We start from the raw sequence: 22,682 nt of genomic DNA, 5'->3' as shown, positions 1-22,682 counted from the left end.
TTTCATGCATTGGAGAAGGAAATGGCAACCCACTCCAGTGTTCTTGCCTGGAGAATCCCAGGGATGGCAGAGCCTGGCGGGCTGCCGTCTATGGGGTCACACAGAGTCGGATACGACTGAAGTGACTTAGCAGCAGCAGCAGCAGCAGCTATGAAAATAAGCTTGATGAGTAGTATTCAGATTGTTTACAAAGTGAACACTTGTGGGAGTGTTGCATGGTTTTGTGGAAGTATTGCCTGCTTTTGTTTGGAAATGATCTCCCATCACAATATCGTTCTCTTTGGCATTGGGCTTATTCTCTAAAACACGCGGCTTTGGATAATTATTTGCTGTGCCTGAGTTCAAGACTTAGGAGTACCTTGCTTACCCTTTACCAAACTGCAGGTTTTCCCTGGATTTATTCACAGAAATTCTACACAATCCATTTGAAAGAGAAATGCAGCTTTGTCTATGATCTCAACTGCCTTTCTCAGACTTTTGATTCTGTTACTTTCCTTTCTCTTAGATGGAGAGACAAATGTCAGTGAACTCCAACCTCCTGGGAATGCAAGGTCCAAATCTCAGCAACCCCTGTGCTTCTCCCCAAGTCCAGCCAATGCATTCAGAAGCTAAGATGGTAAATAACAATTATAATCACCCTTTTCTTACTGCATGACTTTTTCTTTTGATTTCTGCTCTGACTTCCAAACTCCAGTTAAATGAGGTAGATGGCTCAATCTTTGTTTTCAATGAATAGGTCTTTCTGTGGAAAAGCAGTGCAGAACTTGGCCCTCTTTTTGAGGCTATTAGTTACTGAACCTTGGCGTGGGATGCTCAGGTAACTAGCATTGGATCAGTGTGTGGCCTTAGTGAAAGGGACTGTTAGAAGTTTGGGGAGATCCATAAGAGTTGAGGTGGGATACACCCAAATATGTGTATATTTGTTCAGGAACTGAAATTAACAAAAACAATCCAGAGTTTCTCTTCTTCAACGTAGTCACCATTTCACTGCCACTCTTCCTGTCCCCAGTAGCCACCAAAATAGATGTAATTTTTAAACACACAAGTAGTATGAAAATATTTTCATTTTTTGTGTTATAGTCATCAGATGTGACATTGATTTGAAAAGACCAGAGTCTTGTTTTCTCCTGGGGTAACTGCAGCTCACATTGAAGTGTGTGATTTCAGGTGACATTTAGTGACTTTTAACATATGAGATTGATGTGCACTGAAGTCATTCTTTCCAATCAAAGTGATAGATTCATGCATTTATATCCTACTAAATATTAATAAAGGCAGTGTCTGTTGGTCTTGGCCATATAAAGTCAATTTGCTGGTTACATTTAGCAAAATTACTTGAAGGAATAATTCAGTTTTTGTATACATTCTGACACTGCAGTTGGTGAGGTGTCAGATGCCAACAAAATACACTGCAGCAAAGTTTTTTGTATCTGATATTGGGTAAAGATAGCTTTGCTAGAAGTTGGAGATTTTTTTTGCTTTGCTGAGTGACAGCATAGGGACCATGTCGGAAGGCTGAGGTTGGATGTTATTGACATCTCTGAAAATTAGCCATCAAAATCCAGGGACTTTGTCTTCAATGGCAGTAAGTGTTTTGGATGCTGGCTTTGGTCACTTTCTCTTGGAAATTTCTCTCATTTGACTTGCACCTTCTTAACCCAAGGAAGCAACTGAACTCCCAGTGTTGGCTACCCCGGGCACAGAAAGTCTGTGGTTGGGAGAGGTCTCTTTGCTGGGCCACAGTCCCTGTGACATGCCAAATGGCACCAGCATCTTCAGCAAAGCTCGTTAAATCTTTTTGGAATCGGCAAATATTTTTTCAACTCAAGCCCTGCTGAGCCAAACCAAATAATTGCTGGCAGAGTAAAATCCAAACTGGCATCTGTTTTGGAGACCAGAGTAATGCCATTTACATTTTTTTAGAGGAAAATAAAAAATGAACTGTGAAGGTACTTAAGAAACAAAATTAAGTTATTCATGTGTATGAATAAGTGTTCTGGGTCTAAAACATTAAATGATACTCCTTCAGCCGGATTCTTTCTGAATCATCTAGTTTAGTTCAGGGTCTGTATCTCTTTTGAGAGACCCCACCAGACAAACTTGAAGGAGATTCTGAAACACAATTCCAAATGAAATTTCCCTGCCAGTTGAATTTTCCTGGATTGTATGCCACCGTTCGACTCAGAAGTATCCTATCCCTCTTCTTGCTGGCAAAGAAGGAAAATGCTTCCAAGGGGAGTCCAGGTTTACAGTTATTTATATGCATGAAATAAGAACATATGATAGGGGAGATTAATAGTGAATAATATCAGCAGGAGACAAAAGGGAATTGGGCTGTGCTTATAAAAATAGTGTTACCCTGCAAATGTTTGTCGAGTTAAATTTTGAGCAGGCATACTCCTCTGCTGATTCATGTTCTAAGTGAATGAATATTTCCAGATCCATGATGTCTGGGCAAATGAACTGTATCATGGAGTTGATACAGCTTTTCCCTCTGCTCCAAACTCCCACCCCCTAACCCTGTTTTTGCCAATACAAATTTGGATTCCTGTTCATCCAAAGGGAAAAATTGTAATATTGGCCACTTATATTTTGGAAGAATAGCATTTACCTAGTAGCTTGGAAAAGCGTTAAGTAAATGACTTTTAATACATTACTCAGCATCCCTATTCTGATTTCTGCTCACTTTATTCACTGGAGAAACTAGTTATTGCTACCTACTCACTGTACAGTATTTTCCAGCAGCTTTGGGTTGCTTAGACGAAAAGTTTTTATGAAATAGCAAGTAGAGAAGAAAAAAAAAGAAATCTTCCATGATATTAATGTCAGCCAGAGCCTCCACAGGTTTCTCAGAACTGTGGGCTTTGTTGTTCTATGCCTAATTTTCTTCCTGTGTAAAAGCTGGAATGGATTCCAGATTTCAGCTAAGACTCTTGTTTCACTGTTTTCAAGGACTTTTCCAGAGGTCACACATGGGCTATTGTGATGAAGGCACTCTGTGGGGTGTGTGCTCAGAGCACACGAGCAACCAGAGAGCCGCCCAGGAGGCATTGCCCACCCCACAATGCTGCAGACCTTGTCTCCTGGGGCCAGGGTGTCCATTTTACAGTCCCTTTTGGCCACTGACAGATGTCATCGTCGTGAATCTCTGGTGAAACTCAGAGGTCCTGGAGGTGGACAGAAGCGTAAGGCAGGATTGCTTTCCATGTACAGCTTTGTTAGAAGCTGATAACTGATTGTTCGATAGAATGCATCCATTCTCCTTGCCCTGAATGGGTCATTTCTCCTCTGGGAGAGAGCGAACCAGTGTCCCCAGTAAACTGTCCAGTGCATTAATCTGCAACATCCTAAATTGAAATCACACGTGTTTCTCTTTTGATTTAATGTGTATTAGTATCAAGCCGTGCACTTCGGTGGACTGTAGTCACATCTGTCCAAGCTGATTTTATCATAAATCTGGCAAAAGATAATTTAGTGTTATGGATCTTTCTTCTGAAGAATTAAGCCAACAAACATAGGATAATACAAGTGGATATGTGCATACTGGATTTTGTCTCAGGGTCAGAGCAGATTCAGAGGTGTGAGAGCCTCCCACCTTTCTAACTACACAGGACGATAGGCTCTTCCTCCCAGGGTCCTAGGATCAGTGAGTGTCTTTCATGAAAATAAGGTCTGCTAGAAGGAAATTTTCACTGGATATCTGGTAAACAGTTTTAACACTCAAAGGGGAAAGGGAGAGAAGGAGGGGGATAAGCAGAGAGAAAGGGAAGGATGAAGGAGACAGAACGGGTAGGAAAAGCAAACCAGACTGGGATCCTGTTTCCAGCCTCTGCTGGGTGTGTGTGGTTCTGTAATGATGTAGATGTGGTGCTGTCGGTTCTGTAGATTTGTGCTCATTCCTGTTTGTGAGAATTAGACCAATTCTATCTAATTTTTTCAAAGGTTTTCCTTTTCTTTTTTAAAGAAGTCAATAATAGGGTTGGAAAATAAATAAAGCATGGGAAGAACTTGTCCAAACATCTATCTGTCTGGAGTCTCATTAATGATGGGATGACAACTATTATATTGAAACTGATAATGAGGACAGCATATAAACAGCCTTTCATAGAGGGCGCTGGCCACTCTGCCCAGGAGTCACCGTCAGTTTGGACAGGGGTAGGAAGCCTAGGAAATAGTGACACCAAGGAGAAGTTATGTATAGCTCTGACCTGATTTTATTCTCAGGACAGCCCCATAACAGGGATATTGTCCTCATTTTATAACTGAGACTGAGCTTTACCTAGTTAAAAAAAACTGGCCCAATGACATATCATTTAGCAAAAGCTAAAGTCCCAGACTCTAATGGCAAAGCATTTTCATCACAACACTGATCCTTTAGATAAAAATATACAGGTTCCAGGTGTTGGTAAGCAGCAGATTAAATCCAATTCATTTTAGGTTAATTTATATGTACAAACAAATGGGAGACAAGGATGGCTAGGACAGTGTAGACCTCTAGTAACTTGTAAAAATGTGGAGTGGTTGGTTAGCATGGACCTTACTGCTTAGTTTAACCAGAGCTCTATGGCTGTACTGATTGGTCCAACCTCACTGCCTCTTATTCCAACTCATTTTAATCGTGACATTTCTTGTTTTACATGTGTGTCTCCCCGACTTGATTGATTGGAAGCTCCTTGAAAATAATCCTTGCATTGTGTAAGCTCTGTGTACTGAGAAAGGCCCCATGAATGAGAACTGAATTTAATTGACTTGAATTGAATTAAAATTATGAGAAGGAACCAAACCCTAGCCCTGGAAATGAGAATGGGATGGAGTGGGTAGGGGGCAATGATGGGGCTAAGAAGGGGAGGAAAACATTGTTAAAATGCTTAGCTAAGTATTCAGGTTGTAAGAGTAGCTATCTACATTTGATTTGTCTGAAAGACGTCTAGAAACAATAGCCATCTTATTTTTTTCCTTGAGAGGAACGCAGTACATCTGTTCCTTAGAAAACAGAACTGCGAATATCATTGTCTCTGAGGAACTGAGAGCAATCAATGCTAAGGCTGTTTCTTCCATTGTGGTGGACTGACTGTGCTGTGTTTTGGTCACCAACAGTCAATACCTCATCCAGTTAGGTTTACTGTTCATTGAATGAATACATAAATATACATTAATGAATGAATGAAAGAAACCATAGGATTGGAGCGTCAAGGCCTCTTAGAGATAGAAGGCGCTTAGTGAAGACCTTGCCCCAGTCCCTCATTTCATAAGTAAGGACAGAAAACCCTGGCAAAGACTTCAGGAGATCAAGCTATCATTTAAACACAAAGCTGGGCCCCAACTCAGGCCTTCACCCTTCTACACAGAATTGTGCTTTTGCCATCAGCTGTACCAATAAATTACTAACAGTGCTTCTTTTTTTGGCTAATAGTTTCTTCCTGGCAGATTGGCAGATGAGAACTGGGGTGGCATAGTGAGCAATCCATGGTTAAATCTCTACTTTGTTTTGAATGTCAACCTGGGTGTGTTTGTGTTTGCCTTTTCCCTCCCTAATTATCGAGCTGGATAACTGTTTGCCTACAGTGCCCTTTGGCCACCCACTGTCCAATAGATAAATCACAGAGAAGTCTGGTTCCATATGGAGTTGCCTGGAAAATTTATACACATGAAAAGACAGTCTCCAGGTAACATCTCTCTGGCAGTTTTGAGAAATGCAGTCCTTCGATTTGCCTATTTGCTTTAATCATCCCCAGCTTCACTTCCTAAATGTCTAGGAATAAAAAAGCAGGGAATAAATAGGCTGTCTGCTTCTCAAAAGCCTTGTGGCAAGGCAGGAAATGCTGTTGACTTGAAAGACGCCCTCCTTCACTCGCCAGCAGCCATGTGGCCCCATAGCCAGTGATCAAAGTGGTGATAGGCTAATCCAAGGAGACCACTCTTTTCAGAATCCTGCTCCTCTGGTGCTAGGAAAAACCACTGTCCACTATGGAGGTGAATAGGAATTAGGTAAGATTCTGTGACAACAACAGCAAAAATCTTAACTCTTGATGGATATCATTTTAAGAGCAGTATAAAGCACCACAGTAGAAAACAGTAATTGTTAACATTAATTAATCACTTCTTATGTGGTGGCAAAAATTATGTTAAGCATCTTACAGTACATTATTTCATTTAATTCTTGAAACAATCCCCTGAGGGAGGTACTATTCTTAATCTCATTTTATAAATGGATAAACTGAGAGACTGAGTAACTTGTGAAGAACATACAAGCTGATTAAAAAGAAAACAATGGTGTTGGGATGTTAACCCAGGTATTGGGCTCTTGCTCCTGACCCTAAACAATAATGTTTTGCCAGCAGTGGGAATGTTCGTCTTTTGAATTTATATTAGTAGAGCACTTTCTAAACTGTAAAGTATACATTGTCTCCTTGAAGCCTGATAGCAACCCCTATAGGGTCAACAGGGAAGTATAACTATCTCATTTTATAGACACGGAGAGTTTTTTAAGTGACTTTCCATCATGAGCCAGTGGCATAACCAGGCCCTGAGCCCAAGTCTTTGATTTTTGTCCTGTTTCTACTATATCATCCCTGACCCTAGAGTCCTCATGATAACTTACTCTGAATCAAAGCAAGTCCTTATAAAAGTAAAACTCAGTGGTTTTAAAGGGAGATGAGACTCAAATTAATTGCTAGGCCCGGTAACCTATTAACTTCTCTAGTCCTCAACATCTAAACACTGGAGAGAAGGCTGATCCATATTTCTGTCCGGCCAGGACAAGTGCTGAATTAAAGGACTAAAAACAACAACATAACTCTGAGAGCGCATAGAGGCCTTTTTCTTGGCTGAAATATAACCTTTCCCATGCTGTTACCACTTCACCCATTTAAACTGTAGAAAGCTTAGTTGGGGAATATATCATCTTTTTTGGTACAATGTAAATGGTTAGATTGTGAGATCATTGATAGGTGCTAACAACCATTTATTTATATTGCCATAGAATAGAATAAATTCCTACTGTGTTTACATTCCATGTGCTGATCAGGATCCTAAATATATGGGATTATACATTTGATTGTATTTGTTTTGAAAATGAGAATTTGAGAGATGATCAATTGCTTATGAATCACCAAATTCCAAAGCAGGAAAGGAGCTCAGGGATTATTTTAGTAAAATTCTTTCCTTGGAGAAACAACAGTCTGAAGTTCCAGTTAATACCTGGTCTAAGGTCACATAGCTAATTAGCAAAAGAAGGGGAATTAGAACCCGGATTCCAGGTTTTCAGTTTATAGTACTTCACTCTCCACGTGCTAGTCAGGAATTAACAGAGAAAGCCATCTGCTGGTTGCTGTGATAGTGAACTTTCTAAGGAAGTCTTTCCTGAAGCATTGTCTGTAGAGTTTGGTTAGTGAGGCAAAGTACCTGGGAAGAAGAAGATCAGTCAGCTTTTCCCTTTTATATCAAATGGGAGTTGAAGTTGATCATCCAAATGCCTGAAGGAATGGGTTCAGTTTTCTATAATTATTCCTGAGACCTGGGGTTCTCAACATGAGACCACTCAGCTATTCTTCTTGGTCACGCAGAGTGTGGATTCACAATGAGTATTACATCTCTTGGTACTCAGTATAAACTGCCTTGATTTTGCCTGCCACCGAGCAAAATTAAAGTTCCCACATCTCAGTGCTGTGTTTTTTGGGACTGCGTGAATCTTACTTGGGCTTTTGGAGATGTGTTTCTCCTTGGTGTGAAGCAATGACAGAGCTCTCCAAGCACCCAGCACAAAGCGGTATTGAAAGGTCCCTTTCCATCGACTCTCAATGCGCTCTCCCTTCCTCCACCCTCAGTCGAGTCTTCACATACACACATTCAGACAGTCTCCTAGGACTCATTGTCTTCCCAGTTTTCTTTCTTTCTCTTTCTGCAAGTATCCACCCTGTTTTGGTAACCATGGCAACAGGTGAAACACAATCCCAATATTTGCTCGCTGCCTCTGTCACCCAGCCCAGCACGCGCATCGCCGGCTCTTGTTTTTGTGTTTGTTTAACGTTCCCAAGCCTGAAGTCAAATGCATCTGGGCAAGGACGCTGTGCACGGTCGGTCTGGTTCGGAACACCCCCTCTCAGACAGTCTTCAGGCACGTCTTCTTTGTGTATTTGTGTACGTGTGTGTGCGCGTGTTTCCTTGTCTGCTTTGCAACGCTGTACAAATAAGTTCAGCTTGTGTAAGAATAGCCAAGGGGGAAAAAAGGATATTTTATAAACCTTGTTACAAGGAGTTCTGCTTTGCAGTGATATATTTTGGTCTTTTTCTTGGACTTTATGTTGCTTACACTTTCCAAGATTTTTGCCAGCACAACTAATAACGAAAGTTTGCTTTGCACTTTGGGATGATGGTTCTGCCTTGATTTGGTTTTTTATGTGGCAAATACAGCAGATCTGTCAGAAATGTTGTGCCTTGAGGGGGATGGAAAGCACAGCATGGGGACAGATAGAGGAGGCAAAGTTTTCCTAAAGGTTTGGGATTTTTCTTTTGTTAAAAAAAAGAAAGTAAATGAGAGAATCCCGTCTTCAAATCCAAAACTAACCAGGAGTATATTTTTCCTATTGATATCCTTTAGAATGGCCTTTCTATCCTTTGTTTGTTGGAAAATCTAGCTGTACTATAGTACTCCATATTTTATATATTCTGTTTGCCTTAGTATGAATAAGATGAATCATTAGGTTCTTAGAATCGGTGAGTCCCAACAATAAGAATAAATACGTTAAGTATTTTTTATTTTGAAATCCTAGTTACTGTCACCAGACAGAAGATGTGTTTAAGGACAAGATTTTCATCCAATTGTGGCCTTGGATTCTAGAGATTAAAAGTGCAGAGACAAGGCAGTAACCTGATTTCAGTAGCAAGCCAGCATCTGAGGAAAAAGAGGGAACAGGAGCACACTTGGATAGAATTTCAGAGCTGGCAAGTGTTTCGCTTGCACCCTTTCCTGGAATGTCCTTCTTCTCTCTTTTGGCACCTCCGCATGGGAATGTGCCCACGTTTCCAGGGTACCAGTCCTGTGTCCCTCCCAGCCTCTCCTGTTCCGCTCGGCTCCACGTATCATGGTCACTCTCTGAAAGGCCCTCCCAGGAGCCTGGCAATGTTCAGAGGGTTTCTGGCTCTCTCTGGCTGCCTTGCCTCTCCTATCCTATTTCCTTTGCTCTGCACAGTACTCCACTTTCTAAAATACATCTTAGTTCAGATGTACATTTCCAGCAAAGTCTTCTCAACTGCCTCAGGTAGGCAGAAGCCACGCCTTCTGCTGGGGTAGACTCCATTTGGACCTTGTTTATCTCTTCCTTGTAGAGGCTTTATTGCCTGTGTCCCTGCCTCACTGCCAGCCTGTGAATTCCTTGAGTACAGAGGCCAATGTCATGCCATGTCCCAGGGCTGGCATCTTTCCTGCATGTTCTAAGTGCCCAGTAAAAACGTTTATTGATAAAATGAAGGAAAGAAAATCTGATAAACCAATTTAGATGGAAATATTACTGTGACTTACTATGCTGCCCAGTACACTTGGGCTTTTTTTTTTTTTTTTTTTTTTAAGTTCCAGGGATAAGGTAGGACTTAACTCAGATGATTGATTCACCAGTGGTAGAATTTCAGGGCCCATGACAAGTGGGTGGGAGAGAGCTATTTGAGCAGGTGAGAATCCTTCCCACAATTTCCCAAATCCCTGCATTGGTATCTGGGGTTCTTCCTACCATGGCCAAGTGCAGCTCTGCAGAGAAGCCCTGCTTGTGACTTCTGGTGTATGTCCTGCTTTTAAAAAATTTCACATGCTATTATGAGCACTTGCCCATATCACACAATATCTTTTGAAAATATCTTATTAATTGTATAATTTATCCTATGGCTATCACATTAAAAAATTCACTTTATTTCTATTTCTGGGTATTTAGATTTTCTCTACTAGAATTAACCCTTTGATTAGAAAAATAAATCAAACAAAAAGCTGATCTGAAATTATTTAATTACATCTTTGATTATTTCCTTAGAATAGATTCCCAGAATTAGGATTACCAAGTCAAAAGGAATATGCATTTAAAAGACTTGGTGTATATATATACACCAAGTCTTTATATATATGTGTGTATATATATATACACACACACACACCAAATTTCTTAAAATTTATACTAATTTTCATTAATTCCTGTTACATAGGAGGATATCCGTCTTACAGCATTTTCAGAAGTATTAAACATTCTCATTTTTAAACAAAATCTTAGCCAGTTTTTATTTGCATTTCTTACATTATAATAAGTTTACACATCTTTTTCTATATTTATTTGCAACTTGATTTTTCTCTTTGGTTACATTTCTGTACTTTCAGGCAATTTTTCTTCATTGGGGTGAGTATTGGAATGCAGGGAACAAATGATAGAGCAGGTTATCCTTTCTCTGCTGCATTTTTCAAGTTCTTAATAGTTAGCTGACTTTACCACCTTACTTTACTAATTATATTTTTGTCTCTAAAACTCAATGCATGTCTGAAAATATATTTAGCAGTTTTGTTTATATGACTTTTTTGCTTGGATGCACAGTGTTTGGAGGGTTTAAGAAATCTCCTTACGCTTTCTGATTTTCATAATTATTTGACTTATTTATTGCAAAAGTGTTGGCTCTCCTGGGAATATGAATGTATTTCTTCCACATTTTCTGTGTTTACCTAACCAAGCTTTTGCTTATTTAAATATAAACCTGAGTACCTTAAATAAACTGAAGTTACGTTCGTGTCTTTCACATTTACCTGAGATAGGATTATATGGATCCTACTCTTATCCCCTTTAAGAGACATCAACCTCTAACGTTTTTATTTCACCAACATGATGGAAGTATATGGATTTATACTGATTGAATTTTATCATTACTGCTGAATATATGTTACCACTGGATGGTTAAATGTCACTGAATCTATTCTCAAGCAAGAAAGTTAAACTGAAAATATAAAGTAGCTTAATTCTCATGGAGTGATATTAATGGAGTATTATTTTAAGGTTGTGTGAGTCCTATGTTAACCAGACTGTAACCTCCTTCATAGTGCCTAGGCTCCCTCAGGGGAAGTATCTGACTACCTAACACAGAGTTGGCATAAAATGTCCCTTTGTCAAATCAATGAATGTGAGTAACTAATTATGTAATAATATCAAACAGGCATTGAATGCTGATTATGGGCCGTGTGACCATGTGATTTTTATGTTGTAAAGATTCAGTGAGGAACTGCACATAAAACTCTCAGAGTAGGCATTCACATGTATTCTCAGCTCATTCCATCCTCACAACCGTCCTATGAGGTAGTATATCTGTTGTCGTTTGCTTGCGTGTTTATTGAAGTATAGTTGATTTACAGTGTTGTGTTAGTTTCAGGGATATAGCACAGTGATTCAGGTGTATACGAATGTGGATGTCAGATTTCAGATCTGTACATTTGAGATGCATATCAGAGCTCCTGCATAGGCCATCAGTGTGTCTGTGCTCAGTCGTGTCCAACTCTTTGCAGCCCTGTGGACTGTAGCCTACCAGGCTCCTCTGTCCATGGCAATTTCCAGGCAAGAGTACTGGAGCGGGTTGCCATTTCCTACTCCAGGGGATCTTCCTGACCCAGGAATTGAGCCCATGTCTCTTGTTTCCTTCATTGGAGGGCAGATTCTTTACCACCAGCACCACCTGGGAAGCCCATACCCAGCATGCTAGGTCGCTTCAGTCGTGTCTGACTCTGTGACCCTACGGACTGTAGCCTGCCAGGCTCCTCTGTCCATGGGACTCTCTAGGCAAGAATACTGGAGGGGTTGCCATGCCCTCCTAATGTCAGAGAACAGTGCCCAAGATCACTAAGCCAACCCATGACAGACTGAGAATTTGAACCCTGCTCTGAAATCTGACCCTCATGCTGGATCTCTGTTTTAGTAGTCTAAAAACAGCATGTTGACTATTCTAATAGGGGTGGAAGCTGTGTTAATTAACTGGCAAATATTTATTATTTGTGTCAACTATGTACTAAGCCCCCTTTCTTTCTTTTTTTTTCTCAAGCATTAGACCCCTGACATTTCTGAGAGTTTTGCCTGGCATTGTTTTGAATCCCCAAACCCATGGAGGTAGCAAGTCACCTCCCTGTACCCAGGAAAACAGGCAGAGAAAACCACATCAGATGGAGGGTCCTTCCCAGAGCTATGGAGCCAATGTAGTTTAAATCTGCACCCCAGCAAAAGTTCAGACTACTTTAGATCTTGGAATTTGAGGGTTATTTTTTAATATTTGGAACCTTGAATGGTTAAATTAGATAATACTAGGTCTCTGTGTTTTTAACAGTAATGTTAGTAATGATTGATAGCTCATAATTTAAGATCTGTAGAATATTTTCACACAGATGGTCAATCAAGCTAGCCTCTTATGGGAGTTATGGCTCTCAACTGGAATTAAGAACAAGATGAGTTTGTTTTTTTGTCTTTTCTTTGAGAAGTAGAATAAACCATTGGTTGAGAACAAAGACCCTCCAATCAGATTGCCTGGCTCTAAATCCTAGCTGCACAACCTGATTGCTTAACTCTCTGTTCCTCATTTTCTTTTCTATAAAATGGGGATAACGGTAGGAACTCACTTACAGAATTATTTTCAGGATTATGTGAGGTACTACAGGGAAATCATCTGACACAATCCCTGGCACACAGTAATTTCTCTGTATATGTTCTTTCCTATTTTCCCCCTGCTTCAAAGGATCCTCCTCTTTCTTTTACTGGTTTAATTCATGATATTTAAAACATACTTGTACAAAGTCCATAGTCTCATAAAAGAGAAAACTGAAACTAAGAGAGATTAAGTACCTTACCTTTGATCATTCAGCAAAGTCGTGGTAAACTCAGTTACAGAATTCAAATCCTAGTTTTGATTAATGCACTAAATTACTCTGCTCCTTAAAGGGACTTAGATATGGAAATCCATGGGAGTTACACAGCTGTTGCTTTGAATTCACCAATTAATTGAAATATGTAAAAATAAAAATGACTTATAAAAAGGTTTTTAAATAGTTAAAAGCTTATTTTAGAAAGCAGAGTTCAATGCAGCATACTTTTGAATCTCAAACACATGTTCTTGTTTTATGGTTTGGAGGTTCGCAAACATATGAATATGAAAACATTTTTGTAACATTAAATATTTTCATGTTAAAATGTTAGGGCTAAAATTACACAAAAGACGAAAGGCTCACCAAGAAATATATATTAAATTCCACTGCCTAAAATAGACTTTTAGTATGTCTGTACAAATTACTTGAAATTATACAAATATTTGGAATATGTCTAGCCACGAGACTCAACTATGTACCCTAAAATGACATGAGCAGTACCATGCCAACTTTCAGCATTTATTTTCTTCCAAAACACCAAGGATTGTTATTGGTTTAAATGAGAATTTCCCTTTTGCTCTGCAAATGGGTTTGGAAGAAATGCTGGGGAAGGAGAGCTCCCCAGTCAGTCACTTGGATGGAGGTGGTTGAGTCTCTAGTATGTGGTTAAGAAGGCGCTTTGCCAACATACCCTTTGGAACAACCATACCCGTGATAACAGAGTGTGAAGACCTGATTATTTTCAAATCTGGTGAATGATCCCAGCTGTTCTATAGATCAGTATGGGGTATGTGAGAACTTGGGATCACAGCAAAAGCGTGTTTATCTCACTCCATCATTGCAGTGAACTTTATCTCCTGGGAATTTTCTTAGAGAGCAAGTCTGGACAGAGTCATGGCTTAATGACCAGGAGCTCTACAAGCACTGTTCCTCAGCTCCAGTGATGCAGAAGACAGGGCCTGCATTTGTAAGGAAAGATAAGCTAAAGAGCCGTGCATGTTCCTTAGACAAAGATAATTTGTCACATCACCACCACAATCTCTTAGTTCCCAGCTCACTTGGTTCCAAGAGATCTGCTTTGTAGATTTGTTATATATGTAGACATGTCTCTACCAGTCCACCGAGCCATCAGTTCTTTTATTCATCCTTTCATTGAAAACACTACGGAGCCCCTCCAAAATACCAATGTTATATTTGGTTTTTGGAGAGAAAACTGTGATTAAGACTTAACTATAGGAACTTACAGTCCAATGAGGGAATCCGGTAAATATATAGATAGCTAAGTATATTGTGTTATATATTATGATAAAGTAAAATACAAAGTGTATGTCAAATCCACCATCACAGTGCTGGTGAGAAGCTGAGAACTCCAGAGTGGCTCTCCAGGAGGACCTCTTGAATGAGTCAAGCTACTGTGCTCTTCAGCACAGTGGCCTCTAGCTACAAGTGGCTATTTAAATTTTAAATTCATTAAAATAAAATAAAAACTCCAATTTTGAGTTTCACTAGCCGCATTTTATGTGTTTAGAAGCTACATGTGGCCAGTGACTACCATATTAGATGATACAAATAAGGAACATTTCCATCATCACAAAAATTTCTACCCAATAGCACTGGTCTAAGCAAATCAGAAGAGCTTCCCTGGTGGCTCAGAAGGTAAAGCATCTGCCCACAATGTGAGAGAGAACCCTGCAATGCCTGAGACCCAGGTTTAATCCTTGGGTCAGGAAGATCTGCTGGAGTAGGAAAAGGCAACCCACTCTAGTATTCTTGCCTGGACAAGAATAGACAGAGAAGCCTGGAGAGTTACAGTCCATGAATTTGCAAAGGGTTGAACACAACTGAGCAACTAACACTTAAGCAAATCAGAACAGTGAGAAGGAAGGGTTTTGCAGGGAGAATAAACAGAGTGACCAAAGTCCTGTAAGTGCTAGAAAATAAACAGCATTAGGAAAATAAAATTACCTAAAACATGTATGTATGTATACATGTATGTATATACTCAGGAAGCAAATACTGTTTAAGCTACAGTTACAGATTTTGCACAGACACTAAATAACATGTATTGAGCACAGCTGGGGAGAGGGGTCATAAAAAAAAGAAAAATTACCAAAACCTGTATTTGAGGTCAAAAGAGAGACTGATTATTGGGTGTCAAGAAGGAGACTTGGAAGGTCAGGCCAGTTTAGTCTTCATGAAGTTGTTGCTTTGATCTGGGTCTTGAAGAGCTATTAGGATTCAGACAGGGAGGTAGACAAATTCCTTACCTTGGTTAAAAAAACATTCAAGTTTCTTCCAGAGTTAGGGTCCAGCAAGCAACTGAGTAGCTGAGGACTCTGCCCACTGGCTTTTTCATTAATGTCTTTCTCCTAAGACTGCCGTTTATACAATGGGGAGCTTATTCAGCTGTGCCAACTTACACGGAATAGTCTCCCTTCTAAATGGTGTTAGCATGGATTAGTTTAGGGAAGATTGAACCAGATCTTGTTTGCAGCCGGTGGCTGAGAAAAGGACTTGGGGGGTGGGTATTAAGGATTATGCAAATCACTGGCTGATATGTAGGCTGGAAACTGGAGACTTTTGTAAAAGCAGCGTTTACACGCCACTTGGTGAGGGAACTTGGATGCAGTTCTAGGCATGATAACTTAGGTAGATCCAATGAAAATATCAGTAATTGATTATGTATATATATAAATTCTATTCTCTGAATGGTACAATCAAATCTCATAAAACTCACCCTTGGCCACTTATTCCCTGAAGCTACAGACAATGAGCACTTCCCTTTTCTGTTTTTCCTCTGAGGTCTTGCTTATCACAAAAGCCACTTGGCCTTCCATTTCTAAGATTGTGATGTACTTTGTTGTTCGGGAAACCCAAATAACATCTCTTCCTTCAAACACAGAAATCTGTTTGAAGGAAGAGATGGATTTAAGGGATCGACAAACGAAGATTTCCTTAACAAAAACTATTCTAAAGTGTGTGAAACTCATGTGGAGATCCGGTCTTTAGAAATTGTGTTAAATGATGAACAAGAAAAAGGTAAAACAGTTTTGCAGATCAGTATTTAAAATCCCCTTGCTTTTTAAGTCCTTTTTCAGTAGAAAACCCTTTTATATGTCTAACTCTTAAGAAAACAAAAACTAATTGGAAAAATGGCGTGAATGTTTGGGGAGAAAACGAGAAATTTTTTTTTTCCCATTATCACTTGGCAGGTGATTTCTAAAATTTAATTAAATGTAGTTTGATATTTATTCAAGCAAATAAAATTTAAAAGAACAAAATTCTGTCTGGATCTTAGGCTTTGAGCTTCTCAAGACCAAGAACACATTCTGATGAACACATTACTTGGCACGCAGTGGATTTTTTACACACTGGTTCAACTAATAGATTTCTATCTGACTGAAGCTTGTTGAGTTACCCAAAGTGCTGTGGGGTTGAGCACCTTTCAAAAGTTTGTAGTGTTGCCTTTGGAACTCCAGGGTGGATCTTCTGCAAGCAGTTCTTCTGCCTTCAAGCCATTCCTGACTCTCACACAGGACTGGGGTTCCCAACGTGTGTTTAAAAGTCAGTCATTCAGAACTCAAAACATTTTTTTTTTTTTCCGTAAGAAATGCCAGAGATGGTTGCTTTCCCAGGACTGCCCACAAAAGCCTTTTATTCCATAATGTATCTGAAAGAGTTCATCCACATGTGTTGAGAGAAGAATGGTGTAGTGTGAACAAGAGTCCCCTCCCACCATCCCTGGATGTCTCCAAGTGCTTTTTACTTGCTGTAGAGGCAGCCACCTGGGCTTCACTGTGAAGGAAAGGAAACATAGTTCTGTCTGAGGGGGACATATCCCTGGAGCTATCCCTAATATAGGCATTTATAGAGTGAACCACTACAAAGTCAAGATGTATTGGGCTCACCAAAAATAGAACAACTCGAATGAACCTTTTGGCCAACCCAATATTATTATTTTTTTTAAAGACAACTCAATAATCTCCAAAGTGAAGTTTGTTTTAAACTTTCTCTTCTTTTATTACTGTGAGCTCCGTTATGTCTATTTCACATCATTACTGGATTTAGAAACCAGAGGGATGATGATCACATGACCATAGAAATCAGTGTCCCTAGGATTCATCATGAGCGAAGACAGGCATCTATCTTTTACTGGCTTGATACTGACATATTCATAGCCCTTAAAAATAGCCACAGTGCGCCATTCTCCACATTTGATTGATATCCTGTGACTTTTTGATGTTAGAGCAATTGGTTTATTCTTTTTAGCACCAAAACCAAAGACAGGAGTGATGGAGATGACCTAGAGAAAGAAGAAATCTTACCCTACCAGGCTGAAATTGAAGCGATTCTATATTCTTGTTTCATCTCAGAGAACAAGCCCTTCACCTCCTCCTCATCGTTAATAACACTACCATTTTCCAACATTTTTTTCCACCTAGAAATTATGTCTATGAGTTCTTGAAATATAAATTACTACCCCACTAGCTGTCATTCATCTATAATGATATACTTGGGAAATTTTCAACCAGGATCACAGACTATTGCTTTTTCTTGCTTTGCTTTCACTATTTGAGTGAAAGTTGAGGGCTTCCCAAGTGGTGCTAGTGGTAAAGTATCTGCCTGTCAATGGAGGAGATGCAAGAGACACAGGTTTGATACCTGGGTGGGGAAGATTCCCCGGAGTAAAAAGTGGCAACCCACTCCAGTATTCTTGCCTGGGAAATCCCATGGACAGAGAAACCTGGTGGACTATAGTCCATGAAGCCGCAAAGAGTCAGACACAGCTGAGGGACTGAGCATGTCAGAGAGTTGAGACTTGGATGAAAGTCTAGACCCCAAAAGACTATGTCTAGTTGTCCTTAGTGATCAAGGCTATTTTTGAAAGAAGAAAGAAAAACTGGACATTAGAACACTTAGAAAACAGTTTCTCTATTGGTTTCTTACAGCTGCCATAACACAGTACCACAGACTGGGTAACTTAAACAAGAGAAGTGTGTTGTCTCTCAGTGCTGAAGAGTAGAAGTCCATGATCAAGGTGTCAGCAGGCCTGGTTCCTCCTGAAGGATGTGAAAAAAGGCTCTGTTCCAGGTCTTTCTTTTTTGGCTTATAGGCGGCCACCTTCTCCCTGTGTTTTCACATGGTATTCCTCTGTGTGTCTGTATACTAATCTCCTCTCCTTATAAGGAGGTCAATCATATTAGATTTTAGAGCCCATTCATAGGACTTCATTTTACCTTAATTACCTCTTTAAAGGTCCCATCTCCAAATATAGTCACTTTCAGAGGTATTGAGCATTTGGACTTCAATGTATGTATTGTCTGCACAATTCAGCCCATATTGGTTTCCAGAAGTTATCTGAGGATTATCTAAATCTTAGAATCTTAAACAAAACCTTGACCACAACCCCATGATTAACCCTTGCAAAATCAAATTCCAGCGGAACTTCTTGAGATCCTGTAAAGCCCTGCAGTATTAGGTTGGCTTCTCCAATGAAGAGCTCTCTCTTGGTAAACACAGAAGCTTGCAGATTGGTCCACTTTTGAAACTTGAAAGCAGAGCTAGGATTGGGATGATGAAACAAGAAGGGTGCCCAGAGTACTAATTTGAGAAAGCACTCACTCTCGGGGTTGTGAAAGTGATGGCTTTGCACTGATGCATTTGCACAATTTTGAGAGTGAGTACCCCCTTAAGAGTGGTATCCTGAGTACTTGCCTTCCTCACCTTAGTCCCAGCACTGCTTCGGAGGAAGCTGTCCCTGTGTCACGTTCACATAGCTCTTTTAGCTATGTCCTGGCAAGCACCTAGTGCTTAAGTGTTCTCAGAAGTAACTGAAAGTGTGATTAACAGTGGTGGGGGCAGGGAATACGGATCCTGAGTCCTCACCTTGTTGTTCGGGACAGCCACTGAACCAGGAATAGATTTTGAGGTTCTTGTGCCATGTCTCCACATTTGTGATCCAGTGGCAAACCTGCTCTTGTTGGGCCATATTCTCAGCCACATCCTCAGTGGCCTAGAGAACCACACAGAATTTGGGAAGATTCATTGTCCTTTTGGGGCTTCCCTGGTGGCTCAAATGGTAAAGTATCTACCTGCAATAAGAAGACCTGGGTTTGATCCCTAGATAGGGAAATTCCCCTGGAGATGGGCATGGCTACCCACTCCAGTATTCTTGTCTGGAGAAGTCCATGGACAGAGTAACCTGGTGGGCTACAGTCCACGGGTAGCCACAAACAACCACAAACAGTCAAACATGACTGAATGACTAACACACTATTATCCCTTTGTGTGCATCTATGCCCAGGCTCAGAATGTGCTGAGGGTTTGGAGATTGTATCAGCTGAGTTTTGAGAGCTGAGAAAGAGCAAAGGCACCCTCATCTCTGCCCCTGGCTGTTGCCTTGACCATGAACTTGAGAAACCTCTCTGCTGCCATGTTTCTGCCATGGCAGAGCAGAGCCCCGAGACATGGAGAGATGTGGCCACATTGCCACAGCCAGCTGCTGATCTAGCAATTGGCTTGGAGCTGTCTAGACAGGAGGGAGGTTTCCTTCTTGCCCCTGCAGTGACTGACCTAGCCACTGAAGCAATGCTGATGTTCTTCAAGAAGTGGCATGATCAGCGAGGCAGTGAACGCTGCTGTTTTCTAAGAGACTGGCAAGGACAGCTCAGTCCAAGGGTTTCAGGATTAACATTTTCATGTTACACAGGACCCTTCAGCTCCAGTCTAAGAACACATCTTCCTTTTAGAGCCCACAGGAGTGCTCCTGGAGGAAACCTAGCTCCATGCTAGCTCAGTGCCTTGATGGGAATTTGTAGAGCCTAAGTGTTTCCTTGTTCTGAGGCGAAAATAAAAACCATCTCTACCCTCCTATGTAACTATTAAAAACATGCTATAGAATTTCCTTTAGAAGTTGATCTCAAAGATGCAAAGCTTTACAATAAGCCCCTTCTTTTTTAGTGTTAACGTGAAAATTTCACCAATAATATTAGTGAAGATAAATTATCCAAAAACATGAAGAAGAGATTTCAGTATAAGAGCAGTCTGCTGTAAATTTTCCATTCTATCTTGCCCCGTGGAAGGGCAAGAAAAAGTAGGTTCAACGTGGCATCCACCTGTTGTTATTGTTGTTTAGTTGCCCAGTCATGTCTGACTCTTTGCAACCCCATGGACTGTAGCCCACGAGGCTCCTCTGTTCATGGGATTTTCCAAGCAATAATACTGGAGTGGGTTGCCTTTTCCTTCTTCAGGAGATCGTCCTGATCCAGGGCTCTAACCTGTGTCTCCTGCATTACAGGTGGATTCATTACCACTAAGCCAACAGGGAAGCTCTATTATAACACCATGAAGGCTACTTGAATTGTATCCTGGGGCTTATCTGAGACCTTCCTGCTCACAGTGTTGTTTCTGAACCCACAGTATTAGCCTCACCTGGGAACTGGTTGGAGATTCAGGATTTCAGACCTCACCTCCAACTAACTAAATGCAAACGTGTATTTAAATAAGATCCCCACGCAAGTCAGAGGCCTACTAAGGTGACCTAGGAACTATTGAACCTGAGGAGATTCTGGCTCAAGACAGGAATATTTTGAATTATCCACTCTACCCAAAAGCTGCTGATTAACTTTAGCAAGTCTGTTACAGAAGATGTTTGTTTTCCTGTCAAGTCCTTTTGTAGTTGGTCCCTGACTTATCCAATCTTTGTAAGACCCCTTCAGTTTCTAATGAAGCTTAATTGATTAGCTCTATTTGTGAAATGCTCAGGCCCTGGTAAGTACACCCTCCCACTGGGTACACAACTAAATAGTTTATGAGGTAATTCGTATTTTAATGTCTTTCCTAATGAGCCCTTTCAGTAATGAAATCCCACGAGAAAATGTTACTGGTTTACAGACATTTCTTAGGATTCTACAGAGGGGAAGCTGATGGAACTCAAAGCTAGAAGCTTTAGACTTCAGTGTAGAAAATAGTTTCAGTTCAAAACAGGTCTGATTTTTTTTTCTCACTATAACATGTTATGCCTTCTTTTTTGTACCTTACTTATAAGTTTTTTTTACACTTTATTTTCTAAGCTCCTATCTTCTCAATCATTTTTCCATATTAGAAATAAGACTCTTTTCCTGAGGCAGTTCTGAAACTCCTTACTTTTGCTGTAAGTAAATAATATGAGGGTTGTCAATCTGTATTGTCTCACATGAAAAAGAAGGGTAGATGGAGAGGATGAAGAAAAGGGACATGCACGCACGTGTGCACACAGAGAACCTGCTTGATGATTTGATGGTCTTCAATTGTATTTTAAATATTCTCAGCAGTGTAATTTTTATAACAGACGATAGATGCATTCATCATTAGTCATTAAGGCTAAAGCCAGAATGAATCCCACGATAAGAAAGAAGCATTTAGAACTGCAGGGTGGTTGAACAACAAGACGGCTACCTGCAATGAGGCAGAATTCTATCCAAGGCAAGGCACAGCCAGTTCCCTTTAAGTGAGGGAGGCAGCCATGTCATTCGGGTTCACTGGCAGCTGTTGGAAACCTGTGTCAGTGAAGGGACTCACCTTCCTCTTTCCACAGCCAAGTAAAGACACACACACACTCTTTAACCCTAACTTGAAGCTAGATACTCAGGCAAGGAGGTGCCCACTCATGCTAGATGTCCACCCTAGCACATTATTCCCAGTTTCATTCTCTGAGGAAGATCCAGAGATGGACTGGGCTAGCTGCTGACATGACACTTATGGCCTGTCCTATAATTGATCAGGAGAGCTTGACCTTATTTTGTTTGACACAAAGATCAAAGCCTGTTAGCAGTACTGGATGATGAAAAACAGCCATTGTTTACCAATTTTACCCTTTCATTTGTTAATGGTGCCCCTCCATAAAGGAATAAGCTTTTTTAACTGGTTTTAGGAGATGGAGAAGATCCTGAAAGGTATGGGAAAAGCCCTTCTAGAATTGCTGTTCCAGATGGTGTGGTGTTGTCTGTTCCTCTAGGAGAAAAGCCAGTACAATATGACAAGGTCAATGGATGTATTCCAGTTGGGCCTGTGGCCATGTGGCTGGCTTCAGATGATGGCTTGTTACCTGATGGCACTGGATAAGCAGATAAAAAATAATGACTTAATAGACCATGTTTTAATAACATGTCTGTAGGTCACTTGGAACAGGGACAGTGAAGAGCTAAAGTGGAGTGTTTTGTTTTCCTACAGGCTGGGCTGCTTTCATGGTAATCTAAGCAAGTCAGAGTCTATATGAGCCATATGCATGCATGCATGTGTGCTAAGTCGCTTCAGTCATGCCCAGCTCTTTGTGACCCTATGGACCATACCCCTCCAGGCTCCTCTGTCCATGGGATTCTCCAGGAAAGAATACTAGAGTGGGTTGCCATGTCCTCCTTCAGAGGATCTTCCCAAGCGGTCTCTTATGCCTCCTGCATTGGCAGGTGGATTCTTTACTGCTAGTGCCACCTGGGAAACCCCTCTATAAGACACATTTAGTGGTAAATCCCTTGATCTGTGGGCATCTTGGCTTTTTATGAATGAGGCAAGCAAATAAATGCATAGGGCTTCTTTGAAATCCAAGTTTTTTTTTTTTTTTGTCTGGAATTGCTTTGTGACTATATTTAACTAAGTAGTTATTACATGTTTAAAAGTCTGCCTTACTGTAACAAGTACCAATACTGTACTCTGCAGATAATTAACAACACCTTCAGCAAAAAAAAAAATTACTAAAACTGGCTGTCATCATGAGAAAGAACAATGTGCAGGTAGGGGAAACCTCTTTACTCAAGAACAGAGACTTCATTTTGAGCATGAT

The 22,682-nt window shown here is 40.5% G+C and overlaps 1 protein-coding gene across 8 annotated transcripts in view; it reads left to right on the top strand.

Moving 5' to 3' along the window:
- The window catches only part of CREB5 (cAMP responsive element binding protein 5), a 439,607-nt gene that overhangs the window by 336,181 nt on the left and 80,744 nt on the right, over window positions 1–22,682 (top strand). For 6 of the 8 annotated variants that reach the window (XM_061414264.1, XM_061414263.1, XM_061414260.1 and 3 more), the window contains one exon: window positions 506–616. The exons of the other annotated variants lie outside the window; for them this stretch is intronic. In XM_061414264.1, the coding sequence (XP_061270248.1) occupies window positions 506–616 (111 nt within the window). The remainder of the gene's footprint in view (window positions 1–505; window positions 617–22,682) is intronic. 8 annotated transcript variants of the gene reach the window in all.

The sequence above is a fragment of the Bos javanicus genome, chromosome 4, assembly GCF_032452875.1.
Source record: "Bos javanicus breed banteng chromosome 4, ARS-OSU_banteng_1.0, whole genome shotgun sequence".
NCBI lineage: Eukaryota > Metazoa > Chordata > Mammalia > Artiodactyla > Bovidae > Bos > Bos javanicus.
This window is presented reverse-complemented; position numbering and strand designations above follow the sequence as displayed.